Source organism: Phasianus colchicus, chromosome 1 (assembly GCF_987193195.1).
Source record: "Phasianus colchicus chromosome 1, bPhaCol1.hap1.1, whole genome shotgun sequence".
Classification (NCBI taxonomy): Eukaryota; Metazoa; Chordata; class Aves; order Galliformes; family Phasianidae; genus Phasianus; species Phasianus colchicus.
The window spans coordinates 75,576,853-75,599,815 of record NC_143436.1 but is presented as its reverse complement, the minus strand read 5'-3'; the positions used below and the strand labels follow the sequence as shown (position 1 = coordinate 75,599,815).

Sequence of the window (22,963 nt, the reverse complement as noted above, 5' to 3'; positions counted from 1 at the left end):
TGTCCATACTAAACTCTTTAGTAGCCTCAGAGGCTGTTGTCCAACAAGCCACCCAGTTGGTGGCTGATCCAGAAGAAACAGAGTGCCCTAGGACCAAGTGCAATATCTGCAAATGGGAAGGGACAGAGGTCCTCCCTAAAACTAAAACTAGGAGACCTGCCCCATGGACTTCTCAACTGGGACCTCTATGGGTATCCTGAAAACAGAATTTTAATGATTTAATCTGGGCTGGGGTTCAGTTTGCAAAAACTGATCACCTGCCCAATCATGCTCTCCTCTAGCTATGAAGGCAGCTGGAGGAAAATAAAAAGTTTCAAAATATCCCCAAAAAAGCAGGGGTAAAAAATACTGAAAAAGTATCAATGAGAACATAGAACTTGGAAGATTTCATAGTTCCTAACAAAAGGAAAAAGCCTCCTCAAGTGACTTGGGCCACTATTGCCTGAGCCACCTGAGAAAAAAGAATTTTTGATTGTGCTTGTTACTTACATGACTCGGGATGCCAGTCCCCTTGCACCTAGGGTCTTTAGAAGAGACCAAAGGCCCTATATTGAAATATTTTTTTGGTCCTGGAAGAACATACAGTGAGTTATAGCATTAGTAGACACAGGCACAGAAACCTCAGTTATTTACGGCAATCCAACTAAATTCCATGGAGATAGGGTGATGATTGGTGTGTCTGGGGGACAGACCAGCCTTGTAACCCATACATATTTGAAGCTGGGGGTTGGGCATCTCCCACCCTGGAAGTATAAGTTGTCTATTCCCCCAGTCCTGGTGTATATACTGGGCATAGATACACTATGGAGTCTCTCTTTCCAGATGACTGTGGGAGAGTTCAGACTAAGAAAGAGATGCATTAGTATCTGGGCAGTGCAAGTGATATTTAGAAACCATGCGAAACAAAAGTCTATTCACCTGTCAGGTCTGCGCTGGATTACTAATACTAAACAATACGGACTCCCAGGGGAGCAGGAGCGAAGTCTCCAGAACGGTGCAGGAGCTAGAAAAAGTAGGATTCATAAGACGTGAACATAGCCTGTATAATTCCCTCATATGGATAGTATAAAAGTCAGACAGCATGTGGAGAACAACAGTGGATTACAGAGAGTTAAATAAAGTCATGCTGCCCATTCATGCAGCCATACCCAATATTACCTCCCTGATGGATACACTGAGTAGGGAGATAGAAACCTACCACTGTGTCCTAGACTTGGGAAATGCGTTTTTCAGTATTCCCATCCATAAAGAATCGCAACACCAGTTTGCATCTACGTGGGGAGGCAGGCAGTGGACCTTTCAGGTCCTGCTGCAAGGGTATGTGCACTCACCTACTTATTGTCATAACTTAGCGGTGCATGACCTAGCATACTGGAATAATTCCATTAACATCAAACTGTACCACTATATTGATGATCTCATGTTGATATCTGATTCACTGGAGGCATTAGGAAAGGCAGTAGGTTTCTACAAGAGAAAGGGTGGGCTATAAACCCACAGAAGGTGCAAGGACCAGGCCTGTTTGTGAAATTCCTGGGTGTAGTTTGGTCAGGGAAGACCCAATTAGATAATAGGCAAGGTTCAAGTGCTCCCAGTCCCTATTGCACCAAGCCAGCTGCAAGAGTTTTGGCGTGTACTGGGATACTGGCATTACTTTATATTCCACTTAATGCAGCTGCTGAGGCCTTTATATCTACTCACAAAGAAAGATAAAAAATCAGACTGGAGGAAAATGGAACAAGAGGCATTTGAGCAAGCAAAACTAGCAAAAGTGTTAAACTAGCCCAGGGACTGGGCTGTTTGGTGATTTTCCTCCTCTGCTCTACCCTTGTGAGGCCCCATCTGGAGAACTACATTCAGGTCTGGTGTACCCAGCACAGGAAAAATGTCAAACTTTTGGAGAAAGCCCAGAGGAGGGCTACGGAGATAATCAGAGGGTTGGAGCACCTCTCCCATGAAGACAAGCTGAAGAAGCAGGGCTTCTTCAGTCTGGAGAAGAGAAGGCTTTGGGGTGATCTCATTATGGCCTTCTAAAATTAAAAAGGGAGATTAGGTTACAAACAGGAGGGAAATAAATATTTTAAGGAGATAAATAGTGGTAGGAAAAAGGGGAATGGTTTAAAACAAAGGGAGAGAAGATTTAGATTAGAGGAAAGTTCGGGGGAAAGTTTTCCACTGAGAGGTGAGTGGAGATGTGCTGGAACACGTTGGCTAGAGGGGTTGTGGATACCGTATCCCTGAAGGTGTTCAAGGCCAGGTTGGATAAGGACCTGGTGTATTAATTCCAGTTGAAAGGGAGATGTTTTCTTCAGAGTGTCTGATATGATGCCAGGTGATTCTATGAGAAAAACAATGCTGATGTTTATAGTTACTGCTAGGCAGTGTTGTGCAGAACCAAGGCCACTCTCAGCAAAGGGCCTAAGGAGCTGGGCGGGAACAGCATTGGGATAGCTGACTTTTTCCCCCTGAGCTGCAAAATGAGCTGGCGGGGAAGGAGACCGGCCTGGATGAATAGGGAACTATTCTTGAGGCTCTGGGAGAAAAAGATAATCTACCTCCTGTGGAAGAAGGGACGGGCGACTCAGAAAGAGTACAGAGAAGTTGTTAAGATGTGCAGGGAGAAAATCAGAAAGGCGGAAGCCCAGCTCAAACTCAACCTGGCCGCTGGGATTAAAAGGAACAAGAAATCCTTTTACAAATATATCAACAGTAAGAGGAGGACTAAGGAGAATCTCCATTTCTTACTGGATGAGGCTGGGAATGTGACTACTGACGACAAGGAAAAGGCAGAGGTCCTGAATGCCTTCTTTACATCTGTCTTTAAAGGGTCAGACCGGTTATCCTCAGGATACTCCACTTTTTGAGCTGGTAGTCTCGGCTGGGGAGCAGACTAAACCACCCACGATTCAGAAGGAAACAGTCAGAGACCTGCTACTCCAACTGGACTGTCACAAGTCCATGGGGCCGGATGAGATTCACCTGAGAGTGCTGAGGGAGCTGGCAGAGGTGATAGCCGAGCCGCTTTCCATCATCTATCAGCGCTCCTTGTTGACGGGTGAAGTACCAGAAGACTGGAGGCTTGCCAATGTGACTCCCATCTACAAGAAGGGCTGTAAGGAGGACTCGGGGAACTACAGGCCTGTTAGCCTGACCTCGGTGCCAAGGAAGGTTATGGAACAGATTGTCTTGAGGGAGATCACACGGCAAGTGCGGGACAACCGGGGGATCAGGCCTAGCCAGCATGGGTTCACGAAGGGTAGGTCCTGCTTGACCAACCTGATCTCCTTCTATGATCTAGTGACCCGCCTGGTGGATGAGGGAAAGGCTGTTGATGTAGTCTACCTAGACTTCAGCAAGGCCTTTGACACTGTCTCCCACAGTATTCTCCTGCAGAAGCTGGCAGTCCGTGGCTTGGACAGGTACACTCTTGGCTGGGTAAGGAACTGGCTGGAGCGCCGGGCCCAGAGAGTGGTGGTCAATGGAGCTAAATCCAGCTGGCGACCGGTCACGAGTGGTGTTCCCCAGGGGTCGGTGCTGGGGCCTGTCCTTTTCAATATCTTTATTGATGACCTGGATGAGGGCATTGAGTGCACCCTCAGTAAGTTTGCAGATGACACCAAGTTGGCTGGAAGTGTCGATCTGCCTGGGGGTAGCGAGGCCCTACAGAGGGATCAGGACAGGCTGGATAGCTGGGCTGAAGCCAATGGGATGAGGTTTAATAAGACCAAATGCCGGGTCCTTCACTTTGGCCACAGCAACCCCAAGTAACGCTACAGGCTTGGGGCGGAGTGGCTAGAAGATTGCGTAGAGGAAATGGACCTGGGGATGTTGGTTGATGCTCGGCTAAACATGAGCCAGCAGTGTGCCTGGGTGGCCAAGAAGGCCAATGGCATCCTGGCTTGTATCAGAAGTAGTGTGACCAGCAGGAATAGGGAAGTAATTGTTCCCCTGTACTCAGCTCTGGTGAGGCCGCACCTTGAGTACTGTGTCCAGTTCTGGGCCCCTCACTTCAAGAAAGACATTGAGGCCCTGGAGCAGGTTCAAAGAAGGGCAACAAAGCTGGTGAGGGGTCTGGAGCACAGGCCTTATGAGGAGCGGCTGAGGGAGCTGGGATTGTTCAGTCTGGAGAAGAGGAGGCTCAGGGGAGACCTTATTGCTCTCTATAACTACCTGAAGGGAGGTTGTAGCGAGCTGGGGATCGGCCTCTTCTCCCGTATAACTGGTGATAGGACTAGAGGGAATGGTTTCAAGCTGCGCCAGGGAAGATTCAGGCTGGATATGAGGAAATACTACTTCTCTGAAAGGGTGGTCAGGCACTGGAATGGGCTGCCCAGGGAGGTGGTGGAATCCCCTTCCCTGGAGGTGTTCAAGGAACGTTTGGATGTTGTGTTGAGGGACATGGTTTAGCGAGAACCATTGGTGATAGGTGGATGGTTGGACTGGATGATCTTATTGGTCTTTTCCAACCTTAGTGATTCTGTGATTCTGTGATTCTGTGACTTAAACTGTCCAAAGGTGCATTCTGTACCATAAAATATCATGCAGAAGGAGTTTTGAAAGGGGTGGGAATTCATCTTGCTCTCTTCCACTGCTTCAGGGGCTAGCTGGGCACTGGTTGGGGTGGTGAGCAATTTCCTCTACATCATTTATTATATGCATTCATAGATATGTATGTACAGTCATAACTATTATCCTTTTTCTTTTCTCTATTTTAATAAATAGTTTTATCTCAACCCATGAGTTCTACTCTATTTTTATCAATTCTCTCTCCCATCCTCCTGGGATTCTATGCTTCTATGATCATGTCTTCAGCCTAATACATCTCAGAAAATTCTCTAAAATGAGTCATTAGAGTATATATTCTATTCCTGTTGGTACTTTAGGAAAGGTTTTTATGAAGTTGTTATACTTCTTTATTTTTATTTTTATCTAGGAAAATCATATCTTGAAAATGGTTTATTTGAAACTTTTAAGCTTTCTTCTTGTCCAATACAAATTCATTTAAATTACAAACTAACTCTGGGCTAACTCCAGTGTAAACGAAATACTCATCCACAGGATTGCAATGGTGGTTCATTGAAATGCAAACAGCAATGGGCTCAGAATCTTTAGTTAACTTGTTTAGTTAAGTTTTAGTTTATCTTAAAAAAAATTACCTTATTATTTTACATAGGAGATACGATTCCCTCCTCTTAAATCTATATTCATACCTCTTCTTAGATGAGATGGACTTGAGTTTGGGAAAAGTAAAAGCATACAATATTTTACTGATCACAGTTACTTTAAATTATTCAATAATGAGGGAGAAGAAGAAAACAAAGTTGGCTGCAGAAGTTAAAGAGGATGTTTGCCTTTGTAATTCCTCTATTCTATAATCCAAGTACTCAAAGAATGATTAGGATATCATTGCGAGAATTAACTTACTGGCCACATATAGTTAATAAAGCCATTAGACAGAAAATCTGGGTGCAGTGATAAATAGCATTCTTTTCATGATTTCTCCTGAAGTTTTGCAAGAAGCAATTTAAAATGAGTGGTTGAACTTTACTCTGACTGAAAATAAATTAAAGCGAATTTTAAGTCCAAATCTTGGCATGATGAAATGTAGATATAGCTGGTTACATTTTTTTGCAAATATTATAAACCTAGTTACACTTTTTTTCCTGATTTCTCAAGTATTTTCTATATAGTCTTTCTTCAACTTTTACCATGTTTCTTCCTCAACGTAATGCCTGCTTTAAAATGTTGGACTAAATCTTCTAAGTCTTATAATCAATTTTAGTTCTAGAACAGGAGAAGGGAAAGTAAGAATGTTATTCACTGATAGATCTTATGGACTCTAATATTTGCTTTTGCACAGTTCTACAATGTCTATTTTTTTTTGTCACAGGATGGAGAAGACAAATTGACTTGGAATGACCGTATGCCTGGATATGCAGCAAATTTTGGATTGATTTTATTTATGGTAATATAATCTATTTCTCCAAACTTCTTAGGTGTGAGAAACTTAGTGATTAGTATCTTGGATGGAAACCTGAATAATACTTTCAAAGATGCTGAAATGTACAGATAGCTACAGATAGCTAGGGTAATGACCTACAATTGATAAGAAATACATATCCTACTAGGAAGATTCATAGATCTTAAAATACATCTCCAACTTTATCTTCTTTTTTCAAAATGCTGTTTATGAGAGGATTACATGCTGTAATGACAGCAGCCTGTTGCTAGATGCCATCTCTCCACAGGGCTTCTGCTCTATCCTCCATTATCTGAAAAAATGAAATCTACTGTGTATTTCCTTGAATGAAGAGAATTAAGTGTGTTCTAATATTTAAGAAATTTGAAGCCTAATGAGGTGAAGTATGGGATAAATAAATATTCTGCTGAGAAATATTTGTCCAGTACATGTGCTGATGGACTATACTGTAGTTGTGGAAGACCATGGTATACAATCCTCACCTGGGAACAAGAATAAAGTGTACAGGTCTGATTAAGTGTAAAGTATGGACATTATGATTGCTGAAAATTTTTGTAGCAGATCGTGTGATGAAACTGATGCATTTTGTGAAGAGAAATATGAATGACTGGCTAATAAAGCTTACATTACGTTGTCAAGAACCCATTCTCATCCACATCTAACAATGAAACATGCCAGTTTGCACCACACTCTGACCTGGGAAACTTGCTCAAGAACTAAATTATTTTAAAATACGTAAAAGTTTGTATTTCTAGTTTACTACACACTGCATGAGTTGCATAAACCTTCACCTTATGTGAAGGTTTAATTTCATTCTCTAATACTAGAAGACATTTCATGTTCATATTCAAGTCAAATTCATGTTTAAATGTTCATAAACATGTGTATATATAGAGAGATATATATATATATCTGTAGTATGCTAGGTATATTTTATGTGAATGTGAGTATTAGGTGTGTCATTTGCTTATGTTTACAAAATTTTGAATGACTATTGTCTTCCTGAGGTCACAGGAAGCATTTACTTTTTATACAGGACTTCTGACTGACATTATCTGGAACTTAGCTAAACTGCAGTAGTTTTCTTCTCTGCACAAAAAAAAAAAAAAAAAAAAAAGAAAGAAAGAAAAAAAAAATTGAAAATCATTTGCATTTTAATAAGTCAATGTACATGTTTTCACTAATTTGGATTAGAATTAATGGAACATCATCCATATGCTTAAAATATTTGCTTTTTTTGGCCACTGAATAAAACTGAACAAGAAGAAACAACAACTGCAAAGTAACTAAGAGAATTATAATTACATTCTCAAAGCTAGCTCAGATGTTACCAGTCACATAGTAATAGTGGTTATGACTAAGCACAAAGACCTGATTAAATTTAACAAATTTTTCTTTTTCAGATAGAGTGCTTACAGGTGCTCTCAAGTTAGTTTACTTCATCTTTAAATGTCTGCTAAGCATGAGCTTGAAGTGCTTTCCTGCATCATAGCCTATGTATTACTGCTCGTGCTTATGGTAATATCTTGAGGAGATTTATAAAAGTAAAATGTACAGTTCCAGTTCTTCAATTCCTCCTGGTGACTAGAGGAACTCTGCTGTCTTTTACCATTAGGAAAGGTGGCCACAATTATTTTTCTAGAATATTTAGTAAAGCATTAGTAAAGCATTAGCACCTACAGAAGACAACTTACAAGCTATGTATAAAACTCAAGTCTTTTGCGAAGAGCCATCTCCACTCTTTTATATGAAGATTATGAAAATTTTAATCCATACTATATTATATGTAACTTTTCCTTTTTTTTTTTTTTTTCCCCTGCTGATTAGTTATACCATAATTGAAAACATCAGATTGAAATTTTACTGTCAGTATCTACAATAGAATTGCACTAAGGAAAGTAAATGCTTCATCAGTCTCTGTTATTATTCACACAGGCTAATGTTTTTAGCTGTGAAAACTACATAAATATAAGTGATGAAATTGAGAATACTCAGTCACAGATACAAAGATACACACACACATACTTCTTTCCAGTGTTGCAGAAGAGAGTACAGAAAAGTGATGTTTAAGATAATCTTTTCCAAGACCAAAGGTCAGGCAGACGAACTCATTAGTTAATATGGGTACCCAACAGTTGGGTTGCCTGGGTCCCATTTACTGAACAGTGGTTGTTTTAGGCCACAGAGAAAACATATAGCACATTTAATATATGTAAGTAAAAATTACTTATTTTAGTTTTTATTAATTTTACTGAAACATGAAAAAAAGACAGTAAGAAAACATATGACTAGTGGGATATTTGACCTTGTTTTTGTGAAACTAATGCATCAGTATGGTTTGATTGAAGTGGTTGCAATCCTTAGTGAGTTCTTAAGATGCTTGTCAGTGATTTTTCTTTTTTAATGAAATTTTACTCTTCCTGTGCTTCATCCTTGAAAATAGTTGTTCATGAATACAGCCGATAAGTGATGACATAAATGAAGTGTAATTGTGAATCAAGGGATATTTTTCTCTGGTAAGATAGTCCTCATAAAAGTCTAGTAAAGAGACGATCAAATTTTTAGTTGAATATTTGATTGTAACTACACAGGTTATATATTTGTGTGATTGAAAATGAAGTTGCAAATATATGAAAAAAATGGATGTATTTTTTCAGCATTCTTGAAACCTGTTCTCAAATTTCTGTATCAAAATGGAAAGTAAGGCTGCTTATTTTTTACTGTTCATATTGTTTTGTTTAGTCAGTTTATGAAAATGCTTGAAGTTATTTGCCATAACTTGAGTTACCACCACACTGTGACCTCCATGTGTCTGGTTTCAGCTTGTACAATGCTGATCATGCATCAGTGTTTTGTTGTTGCTGATCTGTCAGTGTTGCTGACAGATGGAGGCATGCCTCCTCTCAGCAGGGTGGAGTCACTGCCATGATGACACAGTGGCAGGGGGCTGAGTAGAGTACAACAGTACAAGCTGTGTTGGCCTCTTGCAGCCTGCAGGCCATGGATGTTGTGTTCTGTTCTTCTCTTTCCCAACTTTATATAGAAGAGTTTCCCTGAAAATTCTAATCCTGAAAGCTGCTAGCAATTTTCTTATTGCAAGCTTTTTCTCTTTATTTCTAATTTTCAAGCAGAATCTCCTTTAAAGCAGAACGGTGTTTGTTTTTCTTTCCTGGCCTTTCTCCTCTTAATTAAGTGTACTGGTTTTCTTGTTCAGTTAGTTGTTACACCTGGTTTATAGTTTTATGCCACCATATAATTCCAACGTTTCCAATTCCAGTTTTACAGGTGCTTCAAAATCTGATCAAAGCTCTTCTGTTTACATAAAGCCTCTACCTGACTATAGAGGGCACAAGAACCAAACTTGATTTAAGCAGTCTTCTTTGAAAGGATTTTTAGAATAAGTTCATAAATCTTATTTTTGCTCAATAAGACTAGTGTAGGAGGAGGTCTAGCCCCAGCTGTCTTTATATCATTTTTGATTGTATGTCATTAGTAACAACGTCATAACATGACAATTCATAAACTTTGCACTTAGAAGGTATATGTTGCAGCAAAGATTTCTAATGTAGTTATTACATTCTCAGTAGCTGCTGCAAGAGAGTAGTCTGGCATCACTTTTCTTTCTGTTACATGTGCTTGACTCAGACAGAAGTAGAAAACCAATTATTGTAATGGCAGAAGAGTTCAGTCTGTTCCTTCTTTTGAACGCTACTGCCCTATTCCTGCTCACATGGCATAATACTTGACTCTGGAATAGTTCCACTGGAGAACTGTTTGGACAATAAAATGTTGGAGGAAGGTATCACCTTAGCCCAGAAAGTTTTGTGCCAGGATGATATCTCACCCTTCAATAACGTTTTGTTTAAATCTTTTGGTCAAGTTTAAGATTCTGGCATTTGTTTTCTGTCAGTTGAAATTTCCACTTTCTCTGTTTAGTGATGACTATTCTTATAATGACTCTTCTTCCTGAAGTGTAAAGCTATTATTTTTATAAGTGGGTGCTTGTGATGGGGATAGTTGTGGAGGTCCAGATTGCTCATTGGCTCTAGAATGATGCTTACTTTTCTGGTTTTGCTTGCCCATCAAAAGAGTAAAAATGTCAAAGAAATAAAGAAATTCACAGGAAAAAGAGGCAGAAAAAAGAATACTTGAAAGGTGATGAAGGGGAAGGAGACTATGATCCAAAATAAGAAAAATAAAAGCTTCAAGTGACTCTAGAGATGCAAGGTGAATTAGATTACCACAATGTAGTTTTGTTTCATTTTGTCTTATTATCAAGGATAATCTCTCTATGTGGCAATTGGTAGTGGGCAAGTTCAGTGGCCAAGTTAGATAATAGTTCTGATCTTTGTGTTCCTTTCATAGTAAGAGCTGTGCGTATTGTATACTTGCATGCTTGGCAGAAAAATCAAAAGAACAACAACAACAAAAAAGGCAATATAATGAAAACTAAAAAAAGGAAAGAAACTTTCATTCAGAATATTGTATATTGATATTCTTATTCTTTAAGATTTGAATGAAAAATATTAGCATGAAGCAAAAACTTTTAAGTCATCTGTATTTAATTTAACATTAATGAATTATTCCTTTAAAGAGATAAAACATGACATTTTAAAATTTAACATTTTATTACAGTTTTCTCAGAAAAATTGTAGGTGAATTCTATCTGATATCTTCATGTTTTTGTTCACTTCATAATTAATACTATTATACAAAATTTGCCAAGCTTTTCTCTACAACCTGTAAAAACTAGCTCTTAATCCTGTTCTGGTTCTTTTGACCTAGTACCATTCATGAGTCAATCTTTGTATGCAGAGAATCACAGAATCATAGAATTGCTCAGGTTGGAAAAGACCTTCAAGAGCAAGTCCAACCGCAACCTAACCATACTACCCTAACAGCCCTCTGCTAAATCATGCCCCTGAGCACCACATCCGAACGGTTTTTTTAGCCACATCCAGTGATGGTGACTCAACCACATCCCTGGGGAGCCTATTCCAGTGCTTAACCAATTCAGATTCAGTAAGGTTTTACTGAGTCATTAAAATTAATAGATAAATTTTGCTGAACTTGTGCTTTGAACCTTGGCTCCTAGGCCCACTGAAATAATTACAATAGTTGGATCATTCATATTTAAGTAGTCTTTTTTATCTGAGGATCTCAAGATGTTTTACAAGTAATAACGAATACCCACTAGAATACTTGCCAAAGGCAAAAATGGAAGGAGAAAATATATCTTCTCTCTCTTTCTTGATATGGCTATGAATATGGGCTATTTTTTAATTGTTATTGTTTCAAATTCATCTTTCCTTGTGGGTTTTGGAGATTTTCTTTAACTAGAACAACACAGTCTTGTGAAAATCAAATTCTTCTTGTGAGAATTTGACTTTTAGTTGAAGTGCTGAATTTCCTCATCTCACGGGCCAGTCAACCCCTGAAGGATCCCAGGATACCAGCTGATTTTTAGGACAGACATGTGAAATGAATCTTTAACTGTGTTTTATCTTAATAATAGTAAGGGAAATATATAAGTATGTTTTAATTTGTAGCAATATTTATACCAACAGAATTGCTATCATAAAGTAGCACTTCTGCAGGACCTCCTTCCCTGGCTTCACATACATGTAGGTCCTTCATTCCAAACCACCAGAACCTATTGGCAGGTAAAAGATTTTGTTAGTACTGTTAATACTTGCATTTAAACCTGAACCATCTGAATTTCACCAGAACTGAATGGATAATTTCTGGAGCTTTAATCTCAGAGGAAATGCACTTTTTTAGGAATTGTTGTTTTAGCTCATAATTCTGCATCCATTGTTTTTATTATGTCCTTATTAGTTTTGAATTCTCAAATTTCAGTTTAATTATCCCTTTATTATTGTATTGCTTGAAGAAATAACCACAGAGTTCCGAGTCATAGAACAAACTAAACATCTAATTCAGTGCTTATGTTTAAAAGCTAGTATCATGATTAAACTAACATATGTGTATATTTCTTTACAGATTACACTGACATTTTCTGCAGTATTTGGTGTGATCGTATACCGCATTACTACATCAGCAGCTTTGTCATTCAGCACAAATGAGGCAACCAGGTCAAATGTACGAGTGACTGTGACTGCGACTGCTGTCATCATTAATCTCGTTGTCATACTTATACTTGATGAAATTTATGGAGCCGTGGCCAAATGGCTGACAGAAATTGGTAAAGCTAACTCACCACATTCCTCGTTAGTACATTACACGTATTGACACAAGAGTATTCAAGGATGTTCTAATAGGAATATTTCCCATGGAAGAGTGTCAGTGAAAATATTCAGGCCTATGGGGCAAGATGCTCAGACATGCCTTTGTAAACTGCGGGTCTGAGCCACAACTTGCAGTGTGCCACTAATAGGACTAATTAGCTTGGCCATAATGCCATGTTAATGCAGCTGTGCTGGTTTCAGGATCTCAGCTGGCTGCATTGCACTGGCTCTGTACCAAGATCTAGAATTAGATGAGAATTTTTGACCTGGAATGTATTTTGATATATAATTTTTCCTCCAGGAGCTGAAACTCGGTGGTTGTTACAAAGACATTGCTGACTACTACAAAGCAAATTCTTCCCATGTTATTTATCTAGTGTGATTTCTATCAGGTCAAAGAATTTTTCTGTTGTTACAGGGGTTTGTCTAGACTGGGCTTTTTTAATGATAATACCTGTTTTAATTAAGGGTTTGATTTTTATTTTATTTTTATTTTTTTTTGGATGTATTGCGATAAGCCGGGTGATATACTAGAGTCATTTAAAGGTTCTTTGACAACTATAGAAGATTAGGCTGGGGTTTTGTTTTGTCATATAGATTAGGCCAAAGCTGTCTACTGATAGGAGTCTAACAATATGATTCTTACAGCTATCATTAAATATTGATTCCTATATTTTTATATCACCTACAATTCTAGATGCTACAAACACTGGGAAAGTGAAATCCGTTATTCTCAGGACTAAAAGACAATCAGTGACTACAGATGCTTACAATTGTAATAAGTGCTCTGTTAATTTTTGGATATCTAAATTTAGGCAGCCAAATGAGAAACATTTTGACAATTGGAACTTGACTTACTCATTCAAAATTTTATATTGCCTCCCATGTGAAATTGCAGGGATCTAAAGGTGTTTGGATCTAAAACCTTAGGAACTCATAACTTATGCCTCTTATTCTCAGTTTCTCAAGAAAAGTCTAAAATGAAACCATCTATTTTAGTCCTTTTTTTTTGTTTGTTTGTTTGTTTGTTTGTTTTTTTAAAGTTCTGTATTTATCTTATAGGTTGAGTCCTGAATTTTTGAAATGTAGTACCAATAAGGACAGTCTTACCATTTGTATTAGATTCCGAAAGTATTTGAAAGAACAGAAGAACAAGCAAAGCACTGTGAAAGAAAAAAAAAAGAAAAAAAAAAAAAAAAAAAAGCCACTGTATGGGGTTAAATCATTTGATTGTTTCTATTTTGCATCAGGCTTTGGGCAGAATCTAGCAGATTTACATAAATTAACTCTGTGCTAGTTCAATGAAGCTCATGCTTCCTATCATTCAGGCCAAAATTGTATCTAGATTTTCAGCTTTCACATAACTGAAAAGTTACAAACTGTCTGTGCATGACCTGAGCAATTTTGTCGACTGCACCTGCCTGGGTAAGAAATGGCACAGTTTTTAGGGCATGACATTGCTGTGTGGAAAGAGTTGAAAGAAAAGAAGTTGAGGCTTCTCCTTCCTGTAGGGTTCCAGGCAAAAGCTGGGAAATGATGTTGCGTATGTAGGGCAAGTGCAGAAGGAAATCATCACCCTTAAAAAAGTGTGCAGCTCTGAATCGTGAGAGAAAGAATTTCTTTCTTGCTTTCAGATTATTCTCCACATCACTTTGCATTTCTTTCTAATCTTGGTAGCTTTATTCAAGTAGCATTCCTAATTAACCACAAGGTGTTTTGTTTAAGAAGGATCCAGTGAGTAACATCTATTATTACAAATTTCCTAGGTTAGAAAATTCATTCAGTCAACTTTCTCCAGTGCATGTCTCAGATGTAGTAAAATGTAGTAAAAATGTTTTTTTTAAAGACAATTCATTAATGGTGATAAATGTTTATGTTATGAGCTTTCATTGTGCTGCACAGAGTAAGACATGCTTAATTTTCTTTTTACACTGCAGCTAATGTAAAAGCTTCTTGGGTAAGAGGAATAGCTCTTGACAACATAGGGTTCTATTCCAACACCAAACATTCCCAGCGCTTTGGGTGAAAAATTAAGTACATCTGTAAGCACAAGAATAGTACCACTGATTGCATTCTTCATAGGATCAAAGTAATGCATCTGATTCTATACACAGCAAAGCAAGGCAATGACATCCCTTTCTTCCAGATCATAACAGCAGAAGTGCAGATTATATCCTGGTATTGTAAAGTTGAACATGTAAGCAGATAATGACAGACTTGATTTAGAACTTATTTGCTCGCTCTGAATTTCATCAAGATTAAAAAAGGATCAGTTAAATGGAGATAAATTTAAAGCTTCTTGTGTTTGTGACTTACAAAGGCAGTAATGTATTTGGTGAACTAAGGCCCATACCAGATATCTGTGCTCATTCTTCACCTGGAAAGTTTCAGATATGCATTTTTTTTTGTGTGTGTGTGTAACATGCTGCACAGCCATTTATTATGAGTATATTGGGTTGTTTGGAGAATTTTCTCTCTTTCTAATGCATCTATTCCAGCTTAACCCATTTATTGCATAATGGACTCCTCTAACTATAGGGTAAATTCTGTGCATATTTCTAATGGTAACAGTGTATCTGAGAGTGGGGAGGGTGTAAGGAACTGAATGAGTCTCTGGAACCATATATGGTGTGCAAATTTTTGTCCAGTGGCTCATCTCATCTTTGTGGGAGTTCTGCACAAGGCAAAAGCCAGAATTTCTCTTCCTCATTTTAAAACCTGCAGTGCTGTTACTGGATATTCCTGTTGCCCTGAGCAGTTCTATGGATCTATCTGTCATATGGGGTCATCCACAATTTTTTCAAATTGTTTGAAAACTTAATTTGGGTTTTCTATACAAATAGATGAAGGGTGGCTCATCAGACCACATGTAGAGTTTTTATGAGAATATGGTGGAAAAGATTACAAATAACATTGGTCTGTGGGACTTACAAGCATTTTGTTATTTCTTTAGTGTTCAAATAAATGTTTCTTTCTCCCTTTTTAAAAGAAAACAAATATAAACAAATAAACAAAAAATAAAATGATTACCCAAGCATAGCACTATTTTTAATGAAATGCTTAAGCTAGAGCTCTGGATTTGTCTCATCAATTCTGCTACAGAATTTCAATTAAGAACTTACATAGTAAAATTATCTGCTCTCATATTAATTGAAAGCTCATTATGAGCATAGCAATACAAAGTCTAACCCAGATATAATCTTTAAATGAAGATCTCATTACAGAAAAAAGGCTTATACATATTTTTCTGAAAGAAAATCTGTGTGCTTTGTTTTCATCATTCATGAGCTGAGAGTATTAATGCTTTCTTCAACTGTTTAACTGATATATGCATTAATATATGAAGGTTGCTCCAAACTAATGTCTCTTATTTTATTATATTGGTCCATGACATCTGAGGCAGACGTTGATGGTGTGACAGTAGATCTTGAACCTTCCCAACAATATTCTGATATATATTTTATCACTGTGCGACTGATGGCAGCAGAGGGGCAATTGGACAAAATGTTGGCTGACATAGACGTCTGTATGAAGCAAAAGTATGTAATTTAATTCCTCCACGTGGAAAAAGTTGCATCCACTGATATTCATCAGCATTTTCCTAGCAACTATTCCATCATAACATCTGTGAAACAGTGGGTCATCTCCTCAGGTGCAGATTTTTATGACAGCCAAAAATACATAGCTAATTGTGACTGTATTGAAAAATAGAGCTTTGTAGCTGAGAATCTACTCTATAAAACAGTGTTATTGTGGTTTTTGCATCTGTTGTAGTTTCGATTGAAATAAATAGGAGGTATTACTTTTGGAGTTACCTACATATGCACACACACACATACACCTTATATATATATGTACATATGCATATATTCCACTTTAGCTTTATGAAGTTGAATGAACAAGAACTAATTCTTTTTTTTTTTTCCTTTAGACTCTAGATATCTAGTAGAATTTTGTAAATATAAGTTGTATCTTTATCATCTTTATATCATCTTTATCATTTTCTCCTCCCTCCCTCCATTTTATTGCTATTTTTTACCAATATACACCTTATATTAATAATATATATCTAATACTATTATATATTTAATCATAAATGTCACAGTACTTGGAGGTTTTAGCTAGGATTTCACAGACATGGCCTGATGCAGAGGAAGCTGATGTGGTCTGCCTAGATTTATCAGCAGCAAAGATGAGAAAACAACTGAGGTATTGTCAGATTCAGGCAAGCTATCAGGATTTGTTGGTTTTGATACTACCGTACTGCATAGACTACCTTAAGCATCTTGAAATCAAGTTCATTATGTTGTCATTATTAAAGTTTCTACCAAAGCATCTTTAATTTCTATCTGGAAGATTGGAAAGACTCTCTGGAAATCCAGAGTCAGATGGTGAAGGAGTTAATGTGCTTCAACAGAAATTAAAAGGATGAAATAAAAAAATAGTATGAATCTGAAGTTTGTAGTTTAGTATTGTATTTGGGGATATCATGGATGTTTACATATTTACTAATTGATTAATTGAATTCTGTGGTTTGTTGCTTTTTTTTTTTCTTCAGAGATGCCAAAAACAGAGAAAACTTTTGAGGAGAGACTGATTTTGAAGGCATTCCTATTGAAGTTTGTGAATTCATATGCACCAATTTTTTATGTTGCCTTTTTTAAAGGAAGGTAGGACAAATGTTTTTTGTGTATTTATATATAGAAAGATGGATAGAAAGATATGCATATAGATATGAACACAGATTTGGATCTGTGTTAAAAAATACAGGCAAAGATCTGCCTAACTAATTTTGATTTGGGGCACCTTCACCAGTTATGACAAAAATTGTCTAAGCCTACCTGTTGAATAAGAGGGCCTGACGTTGAGGATGTTGAGCGCTATTTTTACTGCTGTTCTTTCTTCTTCAAAGTAGAGCATTGTTTTGAAATGCAGTTGTTTTATTTATCTTACTAAGAATAATCCACAGCTTAGAAACTAATTTAGAAACTAATTTCAGTGTAAAAATGAAGGTCTGTGAATTAATGCTAATTCTCACTCATGTTCACTTTTCAATTTTTGGAAATTTTTTCTTAAAGCACTACATTCCAGTTCGGTTTAAAATTTTGGAACTATTTTCCCTATTGCTTTCTTCACATTTTGTACTATTTACCCAAGCTAAATTGCAACATAGTCAACTGGAAGTTGAATATTTTGGGAAATAAATTGATTGACCAAAAAACTAATTCAGCTGTTCTGCTAAATAAAGTGTTACTTCCTATGGGCCTAGGATCATTCTCCTTTGGGATGCAGTTATCCACAGCATTTCACATGCTTTTGTATGGGAAACTTAAGATAACTGTTTGCTAAAACTCTAGCAGAAATATGAAAAGCGTCTTCTGAATTCTGCTTCGAATCAATTTACATTCCTTTTGGGGGCTGTAAACTTAGTTAATCTATGTTGTTCACTAATCCTATGCAGCACCATTTATTTAAGAATTCAATGATAAAATTTACTGGAAGATGTAAATATTATAAGACATTAATGAAAAATATTTCTGACCTCTCTTTTCTAACCATTTTTTGGTGTCATATGGTCATAATAAAGTTGATTTCACTGTTTCTCCCAATTTAATGAAAAGAACTCTGACCCAATTTAGTCTGAAGAACCTTGATTATGCATAGATGTGTAATAATGTCCTCCATTCAGGGCATTACTCAGATGCCAAGAGCATGTGATTTAGAATACATACTGCCAGTTTTGTCTGTGACCGCTAATCAAGGGAGAGAGATGTTTTGCTCTTAGCACAGAAAAATATTTTAGTAGAATTATTTTGTCAATATGTAGTAGGAAAAGTGTATAGTCATAATACTTTGAAAAAAAAATCAAATAATTGAAGTTTTCAGTCTTTTACATTTCATTAATTGAAGCATTCAGTTCTGAAGTGTTTTAACTAGTATGAAAGAACAATTATGTTGCTGAAGTTAACTTTTTATTTCTTAATTTTATATTATCATCACTTTCAGATTTGTTGGCCGTCCTGGTCATTATGTGTATGTGTTTGATGGTTACCGAATGGAAGAAGTAAGTACACAAGAAACTGAAAAAAGATATCATTGAAGCAGGTGCATTTACAGTGTTTCAGTGGAATCCAGACAGTGAAGGAAAAATAGAACACTTACTGAGAACTAGTTTATCAATTTGTTAAAACTTTAACATAAATGAATATTCCCCCCATTTTCTTTCTGGCAATATTATGTTCTCTTTTTCTGCAGTTTTGACAGTCCTTCTTAGGTGAAGCTTCACAATTTATCTATTTTACAAACAGCCACTAAGATGCAAATGTTACATGATTTGATGAAAACCCTTTGGAAGCCTGTGGTAGTACTAGCCTGGGTTCTTATTGTATAAATTACTAGAAACCTAGTGATTTTAATAGCCTAAAACAACGGCCATTTGGTGCAAATCCATAAACTTTTTTCCCAAACATTCCTTTAAAATTGCTGTGAGTATCCCTTGAAAAGCAACAGACTTACCAAAGGTTTTATTGCAGAGTTTATGCATAAGCCTTTGAAAGATTGAAGATTTTCTCTTCCCTTGGGTGACATCAGTTTGGAAGAGTATTGGTGATACTGTTTTATGGTTATTACATTGATTATACAGTAAATATTTGAAAAGCAAATATGTAGTCCAGGAACACAATTAACTATTTCACTGCTTTGTGTATTTTCTGTAATGTGGTTTTATGAGTAGAGTTAAAATACCTTGTTAAGATAGATTGCACTGATGAATGAGTTCTGCACTTGGGCAGAAATTCATGCAGGTTTAGAGGGGCTCGTATGAACTCTTCTAAGTGGATACTTTTAAATTAATTGTCTTATTTCCTTCACACTCTACATTTTTGTTTAATTACAGTGTGCTCCAGGAGGCTGTTTGATGGAACTCTGTATTCAGCTTAGCATCATTATGCTTGGAAAACAATTGATTCAAAACAATCTGTTTGAAATTGGAATCCCGTGCGTATCCCAGCCTTATCTGTTTCCACACTTTATTTCTATGACACAGTAAATTACAGGCTTGATCTTTATTCAGATGAATGGGTGTTTTACCACTGACTTCAGTGGTTTCTAATTGAATGTGATGATAAATCATATATTCGGTTGTGATGGAATTACTGTATTTTATGTTGAATGATTGGCTTTATTTGCAGTAAATGTCTGAAAGAAAATGTTTGAATATACTAAATAATTTATCTAAATTCATTTTAGAAACAAACCTGGGAAAACAGAGAAGGCATGATAGATCATTTGGGAGTTTTTAGAGAAGCTTTTGTGGTAGCAGCACTGAATACAAATTATTATAAGGTAGAGGAGAAAAGCAAGTTTCTAAAAGATGTTAAAATATATTACTTGATCTATGACTGTTTTAAAGGTTTACATATGAAGTTCACACACTTCTAATTTGCCTCTATGTCTCTGTGAATCACAGAGGAGGCAGAGAATACGGGAGATAATGCTGTGCTGTTCAGCAGCTGACTAAAACAGGGTGCTCCCTGCACAGTGTCCTGTGCTCCAAACACATTGTGAAATCTCTTTGTGTGTCTACAGTGCCAAGGGGATCTTCAGGTAGGAAAATCCACTGAGAATGTCCTTCTCCTGCCTCTTAAGAAGTTTTGTTTCTGTTTAGTGAATCATCACTATTGATGGCAGTGCTCTGTGAATTGTATTAGGTGAAAAGTCTGGCCTAGGTGCATGCCTCAGCTCCAATGAAGTTAGAATATTTTCACTAGTTTATATAGCTATTGAATCACATCACTACTGAAGGCTAATGAGACACCAAAATGAGTGATGCTTGGAAGGTTATGAACTAATTAAAAAGTGAGCCCTTTACCTCCCCTTTCCTGTCAAGATAGTTTAAATTCAAACGTAGAGAAAAACTTCCCAAACAAATCAAATATGGATTATGGATGGTTTAATTATTCTTGCATCAAAGTTCACAAAGCAGGCCTGTTTTCTGTCTACACCTCACTGAGTTTGTGGTTATTGTGAGAAGAGGGTGACAAGTTGTTCCCAAAATATCTGACACGTTGAAGGCTTAATAATTCCTCAGTGTAAACCCGTGATGTTTTTTTTCCCCCAAAAAACTTAATGTGACTGCACTTTTCTAATGAGAATTTTATGATGTTAAAAATACTGTATTTATTATCTTTGATTCGTGAAAGCAGAGGCTGATTCAGTCAAAACGGAATACTACTGTCAAACTGTTTCTCAGTTCCAAAACTACATCTGTTAGTGGAAATTTCATCCCATTTTTCTCTGTTTTCTGCTTTCTCATTCTGCTGACATCAACATATAGTGACCTCATCTTTAAAAACTGAGTAGGAGTTTAAAAACAGTCATACTTTCATCCTCTCCTTCCCAGCTAAATACTTCATTTCAGTCACCTTGTCATTATGAAATAAACACATCTGGTTTTCCTTTGCTGCTCTGTATTCTCATGCAAATCAAGAGGGTATCTATATATCTTATCACTGGAACTATTTACAACAGGGGGAACACTGTGCTTTATTGAGCAATTGAGCTCATTAAATTAACAGTTTATTTTGGCATGGACCCCTCTACCGGTTTGGACCAGGTCCCTAAATGTTCTTTGTTCCGTCTCATCTGTCATACAATCCTAGAATCATAGAATGGCTTGGGTTGGAAGGGACCTTACCAACTTCACCAACTGCCAGATTGAGTCCAAGACCAGGACTGGGGCTGCCCAGGGCCCCATCCATCCTGGCCTTAAACACCTCCAGAAATGGGGCATCTCCAACCTCTCTGGGCAACCTGTTCTAGCACCTTACCACTCTTTCAGTAAAAACCTTCCCTATGACACCTAATCTAAGTCTCCCTTCCTTTAGTTTAGACAATTCCCAGTTCTATCACTATCTACCCATGTAAAAAGTTGATTTTCCCCATGTTTGTAAACTCCCTTTAAACACTGGAAGGCTGCAATGAACTCTCCCTGCAGCCTTTTCTTTTCCCAGCTGAACAAGACCAGTTCCTTTAGCCTGTCTTTGTAGGAGAGGTGCTCCAGCACCTCTCTGGATCCTCTTTATTGCCCTTCTTGGATCCACTCCAAAGGTTCCGCATCTTTCCTGTTTTGGAGGCCCCAGACATAGACACAGTACTCCATCTGGGGCCTCACCAGGGCTGAATAAAAGGGCATAATCACTTCACTTGCCCTGCTGACTACTCCTCTTCTGATGGAACCCAGGATAACACTGGCTTTCTGGGCTGCAAATGCACACTGCTGGCTCATGATATCTTTTTCAGCAACCAAGACTCCTAAGTCCTTCTCAGCAGGGCTGCTGTCAAGTGTTTTTTCTCCCAGTTTGTATATGTATCTGGGATTACCTAAACCCAGATGTAAAACCTTGCACTTTGCTTCATTGAACCTTATGTTCACAAGGTCCCTCTGGATGACATCCTTTCCTTCTGCTGTATCAACCACACTGCTCAGCTGCATCATCAAACTTGCTGAGGGTGCACTCAGTCATTGTCCTGCACTCACACACACTCAGAGACACACTTTCAGTATGGATCAGACAGATTTTCAGAGGGCTGGCCACAAAGATGCTAGGCACATATGAATACAGACCAATAGGGACTCCAGACATGCATATGTGTTGTGCAAACATGGTTTCTAGCATGTCTGTTTCTCACATGTTCTATCTATGCTTGCTTCTGTTAGCAGATGTAACAGATGTGTAGATAAACACAGACCACTCTCTATCCTCCGGCTTTCTTGCCTGCTTTCCTAATATATTCTGTTTTTTCTGCTTTGCTACCTCTTCTGCTTGATCATGAGCTTCCTGTCTAACCTCATCTCCTATATTAGAGAATTCTTATCTACCATTAAGGGTTTTCTGCTTTTGTTTTCTTCACAAGGTATAATGTCATAATAGGGTTCTTCTTCTATTTCCCAGTGTCTACTTTCACTCAAACAGTGAAACAGTGCAACAAATAGTCCTGTAGCAAAAAGATGGGTCACTCTTTTCTATCTCCAGTTTTAGCAGCTGTGATTTTTATCCCTTCTTTAGTGTCTGTTTGGAAGTGACTGAGAGACACTTTAAATAACATGAATTCTTCCATTTCCTCCCTGCATTTTCACTAAGGTCAAAAAGTGTTGCAATCAGCCTTACTCATATGGAGAGCTGGAAGGTACATCATAAATGGTGATTTATTCTTCAGAATCTGGAATTGTCCTCTAGGTGTCTATAACATGGAATTATCTCTCTGCTAAATTATATAATGACCCAGATCAAAAAGGTTTTCTTCTTTATCAAAATCCGAAAATTTCTGGATTTATTTCCAGAAAATCTTCATATTTTACTTGTCATAAAACCCAGAACAGTTTAATTGATTTGCTGAAGATCACAAAGCCTTACTCCCATTTTCTACCTCTTTCACTAAATAAATAAATAAATAAATAAATAAATAAACAAACTCAGACTATAGACTGAGTTTATTAGCGGCAGCCATTTGTTATGCCTCTGGCACATCAAATGCTCAAACAGCTGGGAACCATCATTTGAGGTGTTCCTTATGGCTTATCAGTGCTGACTCAAAAGTTATGGAATTAAACTTCTCATAGCAGTTCTGCATTGCTCAGGGTCATTGGAACACAAACTTGCCTTTTCTTGTTATGTTTCTGTGATAAAGGATAATAAAAAAAAGGCTTTTTTAAGTATGTTAACAGTAAAAGGAA

The 22,963-nt window shown here is 37.4% G+C and overlaps 1 protein-coding gene across 1 annotated transcript in view; it reads left to right on the top strand.

Annotated features, from left to right (window-relative positions):
* ANO2 (anoctamin 2) overlaps positions 1-22,963 on the top strand; it is a 196,664-nt gene that overhangs the window by 133,596 nt on the left and 40,105 nt on the right. Inside the window, exons 15-19 of the mRNA XM_090139455.1 lie at positions 5,891-5,965; positions 11,984-12,185; positions 16,787-16,898; positions 18,235-18,292; positions 19,124-19,224. Of these exons, the coding sequence (XP_089995581.1) occupies positions 5,891-5,965; positions 11,984-12,185; positions 16,787-16,898; positions 18,235-18,292; positions 19,124-19,224 (548 nt within the window). The remainder of the gene's footprint in view (positions 1-5,890; positions 5,966-11,983; positions 12,186-16,786; positions 16,899-18,234; positions 18,293-19,123; positions 19,225-22,963) is intronic.